The sequence below is a fragment of the Gigantopelta aegis genome, chromosome 4, assembly GCF_016097555.1.
Source record: "Gigantopelta aegis isolate Gae_Host chromosome 4, Gae_host_genome, whole genome shotgun sequence".
In the NCBI taxonomy this organism is placed as follows: domain Eukaryota; kingdom Metazoa; phylum Mollusca; class Gastropoda; order Neomphalida; family Peltospiridae; genus Gigantopelta; species Gigantopelta aegis.
The window spans coordinates 95,104,951-95,120,001 of record NC_054702.1 but is presented as its reverse complement, the minus strand read 5'-3'; the positions used below and the strand labels follow the sequence as shown (position 1 = coordinate 95,120,001).

The 15,051-nt window shown below is 37.6% G+C and overlaps 1 protein-coding gene across 7 annotated transcripts in view; it reads right to left on the bottom strand.

Moving 5' to 3' along the window:
* The window catches only part of LOC121371466 (nesprin-1-like), a 191,958-nt gene that overhangs the window by 35,219 nt on the left and 141,688 nt on the right, over positions 1 to 15,051 (bottom strand). For 6 of the 7 annotated variants that reach the window (XM_041497379.1, XM_041497381.1, XM_041497382.1 and 3 more), the window contains 8 exons: positions 13,259 to 14,104; positions 10,484 to 10,612; positions 6,492 to 6,659; positions 5,377 to 5,559; positions 4,755 to 4,919; positions 3,915 to 4,259; positions 3,163 to 3,384; positions 826 to 1,104 (listed from right to left, as the gene is read on the bottom strand). In XM_041497379.1, the coding sequence (XP_041353313.1) occupies positions 826 to 1,104; positions 3,163 to 3,384; positions 3,915 to 4,259; positions 4,755 to 4,919; positions 5,377 to 5,559; positions 6,492 to 6,659; positions 10,484 to 10,612; positions 13,259 to 14,104 (2,337 nt within the window). The remainder of the gene's footprint in view (positions 1 to 825; positions 1,105 to 3,162; positions 3,385 to 3,914; positions 4,260 to 4,754; positions 4,920 to 5,376; positions 5,560 to 6,491; positions 6,660 to 10,483; positions 10,613 to 13,258; positions 14,105 to 15,051) is intronic. The other variant, XM_041497385.1, reaches the window with a different exon arrangement.

The following is a 15,051-nucleotide window of genomic DNA, read 5'->3' as shown; positions in this document are numbered from 1 at the left end:
ACCTGCTTCAACAAAACATTATCATACTAGTGGGTCTCTGAGACTATATATCAAAATTACCAACTGTTTAACATTTGGTAGCCGATGATTAATAAATTAATGTGCTTTAGTGGTGTTGGTAAAACAAAACAAACTTTAAACTATTGTTTTCATTGCAAAATATTGTTTTGTATATAACAAAGTTGAATGAAATTGCCTGAAACTTTTATCGAATACCAAATAGCAAAAGGAAATGAGATAGTTTTGTGTTTGTTGTTTTTGATTGGCCTTCATAACACAGTGGTTAAAACATCGGAAGTCAAGCTGGTAGGTATTAAGTTTGTATCCCAGTACTGTCTCCTACATTCATATAGTGCAAGTTTTAATAACTCATTGGGGAGCAGTAAGGCCACTACACCGACTTCTCTGTTAATAACAACTAACACCTAAAAGCTTATGAAAATGGGCAGGTGTATGGCATGGATGGCCATAAGAGACAAGCACCTGTTGTGGTTGGAAAGACAAGGACTGGGGTGTAGAGGTGGGCAGTGAAAGAAGTTGATAGAGAGAAGCTGCCAAGTTGGGAAGAAATAAGATGATGTTCAAAGAAGAGAAAGGAAAGAGGTCAGTGGGATAAAAAAACACACCCAAAAAACCCTAACAAAACCAACAACTAAACTGGACAGACAGCCTAAACAGATGACATGTTTGCCCAGGGTAATATACTTGAACCGTAACAGAATATAAGCATGAAAATCACGTTAAAATGAAATACACTGACAGTTCAGTTTTCACTAAGTGTTTGAAATATTATAGTGCTAGTTGTATTGTGGTTGCCAAACCTACTTCATTTTCTCTCAGCTGCGTCTCTGTGGACTGGCTGGAGTCTGGTGCCAGCACTCGCTGTTCTGCGAAGTCGAGCCAGGAGGAAATGCTCTGTAGTGCATGCAGGAACTGTTGCTGGAAGGACAGTGCATCCTCCAGTCGTAACTGGCGATGTTCCACCTGGTCTTGGAGCTGTTCCCAGCATTCTCCAAGATCTCCGATTATCTGCCGCACTTCATTCAGGTTCCGGATTGTATCAGCACTCGATCCAAAGGAATGCAGCCCATAGGTTGCTATTTCCTGTAAAACAAAACAAAAACATATATATACTGAACAAAAAAAGAAACTTCCGATTTGTACATATAGTATTTGTTGTGTTAAAGACTTCATTGTATAATGAAATTATATAGGTAGTATTAGCCATGAGCTGTATTATCAGGATTCATGAATTTTATCGATTATTTTTGCACTGTTAATCGTCGACAACGTGAAATTTAATTTGCACGTGCATGCATGGTTCGACATGTCCTGTGTAGTATTCGGTCAATTTGTTTTACTTGTCTTACTGACATTGTTGTCAAGTGAACGAAAACGCTTCAAAATTTGTAAAAAAATTAAAGTTTTTTACATTGTAGCATTTTTAGTATGCCAAGAATACCCAATAATTTACGCGAACAGGCGATTGGCATGCTTGATGCTGGCATGTCGACAGAAGACATTCCAAGGCATGTTGGGAGTTCTAGTCGAGCGATACGAAATCTTTGCGTAAGATTTTGAACGACAGGAAGCACCAACGACTTGCCACGTCGTGGACGTCCGCGTGTTACAACGCGTGGTCAAGACCGCTATATCATGAACACGCATTTGCGCAATCGATTACAAACTGCCACTGCTACTTGCTAGCACACCTGGGCTTCATAATAACCGAATCAGTGGGCAAACTGTTCGTAATCGTCTGCGGGAGAACGGTTTACATGCACGACGTCCTTACGTTGGATGCGTTTTAACGCAACGTCATCGTCTAAATCGTCTTAATTGGGCACGTGTACACACTCGTTGGATACGGCGACGCTGGAATACCGTTCTTTTTTCGGATGAATCCAGATTTTCTTTACAACATTGTGATGGCAGGGTGCGCATCTACCGTAGAAGAAATGAACGCTATGTTGACTGTTGTGTTCTTGAATGAGATCGTTTCGGGGGTGGGGGTTCTGTCATGGTCTGGGCAGCCATTGCCCATGGTTATCGTTCACCACTAGTCATCATTGATGGCAATTTAAATGCTCAACGTTACCGCGATGACATTCTCGCTCCTCACGTCATTCCTCTGTTCCATAACAACGCCAACATCTCGATTTTTCAGCATGATAATGCCACCTCTCATACAGCTAGAGACACTGTAAATTTTCTTAGGACAAATAACATTGATTTCATTGATGACTGGCCCGCTAACGTCAACGAACTTCGTCAAGTGCTCATTCAGGAATGGAACAATATTCCACAGGCAGAAATCAACACTTTAGTCAATTCTATGCGCCTGCGATGCACTGCAGTGGTCAGTTCAAGAGGTGGTCATACCCGTTATTAAGTGGGTTTTTTTTTTTTTTTTTAACCCCTACCACACTTGGTCAAAATTTCTCCCTGTTTCTGTTAACCTATGGCCATGATTTTTGCACCAAACGATGCATCATAGAACACTCTTTAAACGCATATATAACAATTATTCCCCTGGTTTGGTTTCATCAAGTTATGTTCAAGCAAAGTTAGCGGAAGTTTCTTATTTTGTTCAGTATATAAAGAAAAAGAAACATGGTATCTATCTATTTTGACTCTTTCAATTCCAGATTCTAAAGTTCAAATGCACTGACTCTAGTTATTAAATAGTGTAAAATATTTTGGGCTGTTTTGCATCATTAAATTACATATCATTTACAATGTTTTAGTGATCTTTCGATCTTTAGATCTTTGTCCTAATGTTCATGTTAGCTTAAAATGCATTTTACATGAACTTTACTGAAACTTACTTTCTTACTTATGTTTTAAAATGTGCTATTTTCCTTGAATTATTCATATATAAAGAAATAAAGATTGCAATTGAAATTGGAAACCAAAATATTATGGGTACCTTGATAACTATGGCATCAGCAACTTTAAGAAGCATTAATAAAGGCTCAGAAGTCCATCAGACATGCAGTATTACTATATAAATGGTGTTATTGGTATCATAAGTAAATGAAGTAAAACTATTTCACAAAGTCATTCCATAAATTCTTATAATTTCATTGATTCATAAATATTTACTGAAGCCATTTCTCTGTACTTGTAACCAAATAACCAATGCAGATTCCCAACACTAACCCCAGGTTTCCTGGTTCTGACGATATCCTCTAGGTTGCTCTTCTTGTTGCTGATGTCTCGCTGTAGATTCTCCCACTGGAGCTGAAGCTGGGCCTCAGTCAATGTAGGTGGTGTCTTCAGTCTGTCTCCATCCACGCCGTGACCTGCCTCCTGGTATCGCTGGCCACTCAGAGAGATTTGTCTCACCAGCTGCTGGTGCTCACTCAGATCTGATGCCAACTCCTAGAGAGTAATAATCAAATCACTAAATATAGGTCATCAAGACATGAAACTAGACTACAGTCCTTCCCACTAGGGAATGTCATCTTACTATAGTATGTTCCAAATTACATATAAAAAGAGTGAGTTTTTTTTTTATTTCCCAAACAATTTTACTTTTCTTCATCATCAAATGAAACTGAAATTATTTACAAAAAAACTCCAATGTTCATGGACGCTAGGAAGAACTATAGGCTGCTGGATGTATAAGGTAAGGATGACAAATACTAATAACTACAAGTAGATACTACCGTACTTGTATCATGTAAACCTAAAGACACCAGTACTTAACTAATCAATAATAATAATAATTGAACATACCTGCTGCAGATTCTGCTGTTCAAGGAGTTTGATGATGACTTCAGTTGTTAGTGGAAATACAATCACCTACTTCATCTCAGTAATTCCCATGATCTTAACTAATCAACTCCAATAGTAGGGAAGTTTAATACGTCAGTACTTAAACAATCAATAATAATAATGACTGAACCTACCTGTTGCAGTTTCTGCTGTTCAGGGAGTTTGACACTGACTTCAGTAGTCAGTGGCGACATGGTCATCTGCTTGGTGTCTGTGATCCACTGCTGTAACTTGGCCACGTTAGACTCGTAGTCCTCCATCTCTCTGTGGCGTTTCTCAGACTCCTTCATCGTGCTCCTCAGCTGACTCTGCTTGTCAATGGCCGCCAGTTTGAACTCTCCCAGCTGGTTCTGAATGCTGGCCAGCTGATTCCTCAGTTTCTCCGCAGTGGCGGGAGACTCCGATTCACAAACATTGTCACACTGGAGAGCCAGGTCGTGGATGAGCTGTTGGCGCTTGTTGATCTCATCCTGCAGTTCCTGTAGGAAAACAGAACAATAAACATTAAATTCCAAATTCTTGGACATTGTTTTTATACAATTAAAAGCTGTGCTCATGACAAGTACCACTGATGGGACATGATATGCTAACATTTGCATGAGCTCAATTGTGACAAATGACCCATAGTGCTATAATATACTCCCTTGACTGATTTCAGTGCTTAATGTTAAACACATTTAACAGGATGGTTGCAACAAAATGTATGTACTAAATGCAGTCCTATCATCACTATTTTCAGTGATTCGTAAGTGTATGCAATCTGAACTTTGTCAAAACATCCCTCCAACTCTGAATTTTGAAGAACTATGACCGTGGCAATCCCAATTCTTTGTTGTTCAGATTTATCAGTTATTAAGTGCTAAACAAATTATGCCACTATATACTTAGTGTTTTATATAAATATTAAATTAAAAAAAAGAAAACCAGAAAAAGGTATATTTCTAATAAAAGCTCAAGTCAAATGGACATGTTACTCTATTGTCCTGCAACTGCTGCTGAAGAGCTTCTGGGCCCTCCGTGGTGAGTCCGCTGGTTGCATGTCTAACTTTCATCTCGTCCATCCAAGACTCCAGCTCAGACACCCTCTTCTTGTAGGCCTGGAGGTGAATGTTGTGCTTCTCCTTTTGTCTTGCAGCATCCTACACAAACAAATTCATGACCAGATGAACTTAATGAAAAATAACACAACACATAGGTGAACAACTGACTTCAAGTAAAGAGATGGTGAATTACTAAGTCAGCAGAGCTAACAAGAAACAATCAATATAAAAAAAATAACATGACATATTTCTCAAACTTTTTGCTTATCATCAACAGCAATTACATTGTATAATCAGATTTACTGTGAAGGTGAGTGCAGCACTTTTCTGAAATCACTGTAATAATGTTTATTTAACATAAACATTAGTTAAAAATATATCATCTAAAAACATCTTTCAAGCCATCCCCTGTCCCGAGTCAGACCCCCAATCCTATCGGAGGCCGGACTCGGGATAAGCATGTTCGAAACCCTAGTGGTATATGGACACGTTAAACCAGTTACTAAGCTAAGTTAAGTCAAGCCATCCACAGCTGCAATGATTTACCACAGCTTACCTGGAGTTGTTTTCCCTTATCATCTGCGATGGTCTGCAGATTGTCCAAGCGGTCAGTCATCATAGTCAGTGTGGCCTGCATTGCCTGGTATCCCTCGGGGTCTGACTGCTCCATCAGCTGACGACCTCTCTCCTTGACCTTGGCAATGTCCTCCTTGATACCCTCCAGTTCTTGAAGACTTTCCTGGACAAAAACAATGAGCACAATTGCATAACTATTTGTGTATGTGGAAATAAGAAACTTAAAGAGTACATTACTAGTCTTGGTACATAAATTATAGGCCCTAAAATGAACACAAATTAGTCAAGTTCAAATATAGAGAAATATTTTTGCACAAACCTGTCTCTGCAGCATGGATTACCGTTTACAAGTTCTATTTTACAGCAAATACTAAAAAAGAACTCAAATTTGAGGTATGTGCACTTGAACCAATCTTAAAAATTCCACATTACTGCGAAAATGTATACTTTCATTTGTAGGACAAAAACTACATTAATTGTACATTGTAGACAGATTATAGTTGTATGAGGTGCATTTTGTAGCAAATTTGCCCATTTATTTAACCAAGATGGGATGTTAATTTCAACAGATCAAACACATTTTGTCTGCAAAGTGTATGACTCATGTCTTGCATAGTCCAAGATTTATAACTAAAACACTACACTAAACTATATACAGGAGATGTACACAGAGCAACCATTATAAACAGGAGACTGTTACAAAGTGATTGTACAAGACTATACCTAGCAGAGAGGGAGCAAGAGAGCAGCCCCACCCCTAAACAAATACTAAAGAGTACCCTTGTGGTCTAGCTGGAGAACATCCTATATTATAGTTCTCGCATTTTGGCTCTATTGTCCCCTGCCCATCCTGGTTATTTTACACTATAGTGTTTTCTCATAGGGAACACCTTTTTTTCATACTATGGAATTTATTACAAGTTATTTATTTCTGAGCTGACTGTTTTTTAAATTGCATACAAAAATAGAAGGTTTTGGAGTTATTCCTAAAAAACTTTTACTTTTCTTCTTACGTCAAACCAAACTAAAATTATTTACAAAACATGTTGTTGTAGGAGGATGGGACGTACTATAGATACAAATGTTCTGCAATACCTTGTAGTCTTGCATCTCCTGCTCGAAGTTGTCGGCCAGTCCGAGTAGTGGCTGCTGTGTGAGTCGCTGGTGGACCTGCTCCATCTTGGCGGTGATGTCCTGCACCGAGTGCTGGTAGCGCTCCTGTTTCTGTAACGCTGTCTGCAGCTCCTTCTCCTTCACTGCTGCCTGAACACAGCAAGTAAAACACGAAGAATATTTTTGTTCAGGCCCCATTATACAATTGTTATTGTTAACAGAAATAATCATATTGATGTACTTACAATATACCTTTATTTGGCACCCAATAGCCGATCTCTATTCATTCATTCATTATTCAAGCCTCTGTTCATCCTCACAAAACATGTAATCAACACCACTAGAGCATATTGATTTACTAAACATCAGCTATTGGACGTCAAAGATTTGGTCATTGTGACTGCTACATTTTTCCATTAGTACCAAAAGATCTTTTATATGCACTTCCCCACACATACATGTAGCACAGCACATACCACAACAGTTAATATACCAGTTGTGAGGCAATGGTTGGGATGGGAAAACCCAACCTGAGAATGGTCCACCAAAGGAATTTGATCCTTGGACCGAAGCCCCTCAAGCAAGTGCTTTACTGACTGAACTGGATCCCGCCTCACTTTAGTTATTTCCTGCCCATATACATACAGGTACATATTATGTTGGTAAATTCTGGAAATTTTCCAGTCTGAACTTCATAGTTTTATGAACATGGACCCAGATGACATTAATGGAAGAGAACTAAATGACTGATTAACAGCACCATCTCATCATTTAGTAAACAGGAAAGAAATATTTTATTTAACAACACACTCAACATATTTTATAATTACGGGTATATGGTGTCGGACATATGGTTAAGGACCATATAGAGAGAGGAATCCTGCTGTTGCCACTTCATGGGCTACTCTTTTCGATTAGCAGCAAGGGTTCTTTTATATGCACCATCCCTCAGACAGGATAACACATACCATGGCCTTTGATATACCAGTTGTGGTGTACTGGCTGGAGCGAGAAATAGCCCAATGGGCTCACCGATGGGGATCGATCCCAAACCGATCATGCATCAAGCGAACATTTTACCACTGGGGTTCGTCCCGCCTCCAGTTTAATGGTTACAATAGTGAAAACGACAATAAAAATAAAACGTTATCTAAAGAATTCTCAAATTATAAAGTAATACTTGGCAGGAGCAAATATTCTTGATTATTTACATAAAAGTACAATCTGTGAAATCAAGACAATAGATCTATGGATTGCTAGCTGGTATTCCATTGCCTCACCTGAGACACATAAATTGATCTATGGATTGCTAGCTGGTATTCCATTGCCTCACCTGAGACACATAAATAGATCTATGGATTGCTAGCTGGTATTCCATTTCCTCACCTGAGACACATAAATTGATCTATGGATTGCTAGCTGGTATTCCATTTCCTCACCTGAGACACATAAATAGATCTATGGATTGCTGGTTGGTATTCCATTTCCTCACCTGAGACACATAAATTGATCTATGGATTGCTAGCTGGTATTCCATTGCCTCACCTGAGACACATAAATAGATCTATGGATTGCTAGCTGGTATTCCATTTCCTCACCTGAGACACATAAATAGATCTATGGATTGCTAGCTGGTATTCCATTGCCTCACCTGAGACACATACATAGATCTATGGATTGCTAGCTGGTATTCCATTGCCTCACCTGAGACACATAAATAGATCTATGGATTGCTAGCTGGTATTCCATTGCCTCACCTGAGACACATAAATAGATCTATGGATTGCTAGCTGGTATTCCATTGCCTCACCTGAGACACATAAATTGATCTATGGATTGCTAGCTGGTATTCCATTGCCTCACCTGAGACACATAAATAGATCTATGGATTGCTAGCTGGTATTCCATTGCCTCACCTGAGACACATAAATAGATCTATGGATTGCTAGCTGGTATTCCATTGCCTCACCTGAGACACAAAAATAGATCTATGGATAGCTAGCTGGTATTCCATTTCCTCACCTGAGACACATAAATTGCATCACTGTTAAGGTGAAACATTATTACCATACCTTTTGTTTAGAAAATATATTCCATTCCTATCTATCCATTTAGCTGGTATACTGAAATAGACTGAGTTACTGGCATGTAACAGCCAGGCTTAACTTTCAATATCATAAAGTTTTTCTCAACATGTGTCAGCAGGAATTTAATTTAGAGCTTACCAGTAAGCCTTACTTCTTCCTCACATGAAAAGAATAATTTTGTTTTTAAATGCTTGGAGAGCTGAGAACAATTACTGAGCTCCATTGCACAATAATTGTATTCACCTTATCAAACAAAAAATATGGCTGCCAAAATATGCTACACAATATTTGTATGTTAATGCCAGTTATACGGAGCACTGTGGTACATGTCTATGAAAACATGAACATATTGAACATGGTGTTAATAAGCCTCACATTTTATAATTAACATGACTTCACATGCCCCAAATACCAGCACAGTATTATTAATCAAAATGTTATTGAAAAGAAATATGCAGTTACATTGGCTAAATGATTTAGCCAGCAGTGCAAGTGGTAGGCTACCTTATAGAAATATGTCATATGTCAGTATGGAAATAATATATTTGAATTGGCCATATGCACAGTTCTCTTAAATGAACATGATTTCAACGACAACAGTAAGTTAAATGTGTGGTTATAATCTGGAGCTATTATATTTTGACTCTGACTGGTAAGTTAACCATTATTATTAATATTATAGTGCACTTGGCAAATAATATTATTTTAATATACCAAACATAACATATAGATGACAGTTAATTTCATTTGTTATTGCTCAGTATTAAAATAAGGAAAACATTTGAAGAAACTTCACCTTAAGACAGCAAGGTTGATGTCAGTTATTTAATGTGCTAACATGTGAAGCTCATTGTGGGTAAGACCGGCCTCGGTGGCGTAGTGGTTAGGCCATCGGTCTACAGGCTGGTAGGTACTGGGTCCGGATCCCAGTCGAGGCATGGGATTTTTAATCCAGATACCGACTCCAAACCTGAGTGAGTGCTACACAAGGCTCAATGGGTAGGTGTAAACCACTTGCACCGACTAGTGATCCATAACTGGTTCAACAAAGGCCATGGTTTGTGCTATCCTGCCTGTGGGAAGCGCAAATAAAAGATCCCTTGCTGCTAATCGGAAAGAGTAGCCCATGTAGTGGCGACAGTGGGTTTCCTCTCAAAATCTGTGTGGTCCGTAACCATATGTCTGACGCCATATAACTGTAAATAAAATGTGTTGAGTGCGTCGTTAAATAAAACATTTCTTTCTTTCTTTCATTGTGGGTAAACTATCTAACTTAAGTTAGGTCAACAAGTACCTGTATACCCAAGACATGTACAGTGACACTCCTCTAAACCGGACACGCTCAGGACCAAGTAAAAAGTCTGATGTTAAGACGTATCTGGTTTACAGAGGTTATCTTCTGTACAAATATTTAAAAGAGACTATGAAAAATGTACGGTTTTGAGGGAATTCCAGTTTACGGAGGGTCCGGTTTTGAGAGGTTTCACTGTATAAAAACCATTCTTGTTTGAGCAATACAATTTATATACAAATAATTTATTAAGGGATGCACCAAAATGTTAACTGGATTAAAAAAACATGGAATAAGAATAAGAGGTTTAACTTGTTTAAAACTGGTGTATTACCTGTTGTTGTAGTGGGCTGAGAGGCATGTTCAGTTCCACCACCTGTCCCGTCTGACCCAGCGGCTGACCCACCCACCCCTCCACCACACTCCACCCTTCACCTCAGTCCACCCCACCCCTCCTGTTTAAAATGTGTGTATTACCTGTTGTTGTAGTGAGCTCAGAGACATGTTCAGCTCCACCACTTGTCCTGTCTGACTGACCCACCCCTCCCCTCAGTCCACCCCACCCTTTCATCTCCCGTTTAAAACTAGTGTATTACCTGTTGTTGTAGTGAGCTGAGAGACATGTTCAGCTCCACCACCTGTCCTGTCTGACCCAGCGGCCGACCCACGGTGCTCACCCTCGTCCCAAACGATGCACTTCGCTCTCTCTGCTCTGCTGCATCACCCTGTATGAAGATCACAGCAAAATTACTTCAACTGCATCACTTCACAAGAGTGGTGCCTACATCACACCTAGTGCCTGGCAGAGCCAGTGTTAAAAGCAATGAATTCAAGAAGCCTTCAGTCACTTTGTATAATGGAGATTATGCAAGGTAAGAGAAATGTTATTGGTTCTGGGTAAAATGCTTAAATTGGTCAAAATGCTTAAATTGGTCAAAATGCTTAAATTGGGTAAAATGCTTAAATTGGGTAAAATGCTTAAATTGGTCAAAATGCTGGATGGTAATTAATTTGTGAGTCGTAGTTAGCTATGGCTAGGTCTGGCTAACACACACCCCTGTCTATATAATCACATGCATATATATAACATTTTATTTTATTTTTATTACCACTCATCATATCACTGTATTTTCGAGTCCACATAACATATGAACATCATAGTTATGAGCACAAAATAGGTTTCACACAGTGACAGAGCATATGGCTGTTGTACTAGAGACCTGAGGATCAACTCTTGTCAATGGTCTTTTTGAGCTTATTTCCAAACTCAGTTGTGGAAAACTGATTATAAGAGACTAAGTACATAGTTAAACAAGAGACTACTTATCAGAAATGTTGATCAACTAATTCTGTAGCAATGATTTGATATTGAAAATAATTCATAAATACAAGGAATCACAAGAATTACAAGCAAAGATGGGAAAATAATCTGAAGAATATTTACTACATAGTTTTGGTTCCACAATATCAAGCAAAACAGGTTAACATTCTGTCACTGAGGGATTTATATCATGCTATATACTGTTATGTTAGGAGTTAACAAGCATATGTGTGTGCATGAATGAGAAACAAAAAATTCATAAATATTTTTTTAAATTAAATATATTTTGTAAACCACAATACAGATAACAATATATTTAACTGTTAAGTCACACTACACTAAATACTGTAACAGCATGCGGAAAACAAGTGAATTAAACATAAATAGTATTTTGTGATAGAGCCATTCAGATTATCTATACCCTAACCATGTCCTACACAACAATTTTGACCTTTATTATGATCAATTTTGACAAAATCTGAAATTGTTATCTTTATAATATTATGCTTCCGTATTCTAAGATCTTGAAAGAATTTTCATGATCTATTTACCTTCAGAAAGGCATGATAATTAATGCAGATGAACGATACATGTTGTGACCAGCTGTTAACAACAAATACTACAGAAATCTGCTGAGATGTATAATCACAATGTACCACATCACATTGCTTATGCTTCTGTTATGGTACCAATTGTATGTGGCATCGCACCAACTGTACGTGGCTTTAAGCTGGTTTCCCACTGTTTATATATACATCTGATCTTACACCATCAGTCATTTATCTATTACTTTAATGAAAAGCTGAATTATTGGCAAAAATATTGGTTCCTTAGATGACTTTATAGCCGCTGTTGAACATTTAAAAAAAATCAGAATGAGATAGTGAAATTAGAGCATTGGAAAATTAAATGTACGATGTCACCATATTAAATATGGTAATAAAATGTTTGATAAGGCTCAAGTCAAAGTAGATCTGGCTACAGATGCTTTGAATGTTTCTTGTAATTTATTGTTAGTAAATAAAATTAACATGCAACATGCAATATAAGCTACAATGAAAATTAAAATAAATATTTCCAAAACAAAGATGAAAGACAAGCAAAAGGGATGGCTTGAAATAAGAAGGGATAGCTCTTGTATACACAGTGAAATTTTCAAAAATAAAGCAATAGAGCTTCTTAATCACTGATCTACAAATCAAAAATAAGAATGGAAAACCCCCCAAACTTTGAGAACATTTCTGACAATAATGATCTTAAATATTCAAAGAAAAACAGCAGACAAGAGTTGATATAGATATAAAAATCAATTTTCGGAATATCTGTATTTATTTTTGAAAATATGCAAAACACCTCTTGAAATTTGTTCACCTTATATTAATAAACTGTGGATACTTCTAATCAATTACATGTGCTTTGTTACAAAGACAATTTAAGCTATTTAAGCATTCTTGAATAACAATAACAAATATATCACAGAGCAAGATGTTATATGACCTTTAACTTTAACATGTATAGTTATATATAAAAACTGGTATGTGTGTGTTTTGTGTGTTTTGTGTGTGTGTGTGTGTGTGTGTGTTGTTGTGTTGTGTGTGTTGTATGTGTGTGTGTGTTGTGTGTGTGTTTTGTGTGTTGTGTGTGTGTGTGTGTGTGTGTGTGTGTGTGTGTGTGACTGAAGTTCAGATGACCTTCAACTTATAGTTTCTGTAAATATTAAATGAAGGCTTAAATACATAAAGTAATCTTAAAAAACAAAACAGTATTCAATAAATGGAAGTGAATTGGCAGTGAACTGGCTTAAATAAATGCTTTTTCACAATGAAATAGTAAGACACATCAAAAGTGAAACCAAAAGGAGGTAATCAACAGAATGAAAAAATACATGGTGAAACACATGCATGAATATTGTGTTAGTTTTAGCACAAAGTACATGCAACCAACTCAGCTAAAAAAAAAGAGTGCATTGTGTTATAGATATACTAAGGATATACTGAATTAGTATTATATATTAGCAGAGCACTACACTTGTTACAGACACACAACCCACCAAGTGCTTGTCCAGCTGACCATGTGATGCCCCCACACCATGCCGGACAGCCGCTTTGTCACGAAACGACATGGGTGAAAGAGATCGCATGTGTGGAGGACTATAATATCTGCGGTCTTCAGGAGATTCAGACGCTAGCCGAATAGAATCCTGGGAAACACTGAATTTCGGAGAATGTGACCTTCCCGTTGTGTGTGATGATGTATCAGGAGATAGGCTCTGAGGTTCATGTCTCTGTTTCCTGGAAGAATACTTCTCACCATCAACATCAGACTTGATTGGACGGAAAGGAGAGTCTCCTCCATACCGCTCCTGTCTCTGTTTTGAACTCAGTTTAGAATCAGAACCGTAGTATCCAGAAGAAGCCATTTGTCCTGGAACATCACGTCCAGTCCTTGGCAGTGTGTGCTCTAGATTGTCGGATCTATTCGATAACAAACTTTCTTTGCTCCGCGAGTACTCTCCCCCACTGAAGTCATCTATATTTCCACTAGATCTAAATGACTGAGACTTTGTTTTTCTAATCGTGCTACTGTCCGACTGTTCGGAGAACGATGACCACGAAAACCCAGGTCTCATTGCCCCAGTGTTCGAAGACATGCTAGAAGATATGTGTAATCCACTATCTGTAGTAAAACTGTCGTAGCCATTTTGATGCTGTGCCCAGATCGGTGGCTCCCGACCCGTGTAGTTGCCTTGGAAGTCTGTTCCATATGTTGCACTCAACATAAAACGTTTACGGACTAGAGTTGGACTTCGCTGCAAGCTTTTCTCGGAAAGTTCTCGGCTTTTCTCATTTATTTCATTGACTCGCATTTGGTAGTTCTTTATTTGTGAAGCTAAATTCTGAAAGCAGGGTTGGATAACATGCTGAAGCAATTAATTAACATGCTACAATTATTAAAAATAAATACAACCACCATGCAGCTAATTATTTGTTTTGTAATACACAAAATATATCATATCATATACATTGTATATTTGATACATAATATTCATTGCTGACTGATCAATGGTAACTAACTGTACCTCGCAAGGTTAATTTCCTACTTAAATATATATATTAAAAAAAATTGATTATTCTTAATCACATTTCAAAAAAAGAAAAGAATTGTATGTAGTGCTTGAACCATAACTGGATGAAAACATGAAAATAAATTAAAGGCAAACTGTAACTTTATAGGCAAATATTTTGTTATATACTTGATAAAAATACATGCAAACACAATACTTAAAGTTTTCATTGAATTATTTGTGACTGAAATATGCAAATGTGTACGGTACTTGTTTAATTAATTGCCCTTTTTTCAAAGAAAACTGCCAACCAGTTTATTTATCTGCACTAGACACAACTAGCAAAACCTGCAAATACTAGCAATATAATAGTTTTTTTTACATACAGTATAATTATTTTAATGGTACTCTATATAGCCTATTAAAATACTTTCTTTAAATCACAATTATCTATCACATACTATTAGTATTGTACAATACATATGTATTATATTCTGTGTTGTATAATAAAGACAGAGATTTACTGACAACTGAACGTAATGTACCCCAATAGACTTGGACCTGTGGTTACCAGACATGACAATAAGGTGGCTGCCATCTTGTACTGGGAATTGTTCTATGTAACAAATAGACCTGAATTCCCAGTAGTACAAGGTGACCAGGGCATCGTGCACAAATTCACACCTATCAAATAGTCAGATGAAAGAAGGACTGCATGGGCAGATGACCACATCAGGAAGGTGTTAGTTTATTAGAAGGTATTAGAAGAAACATGTATT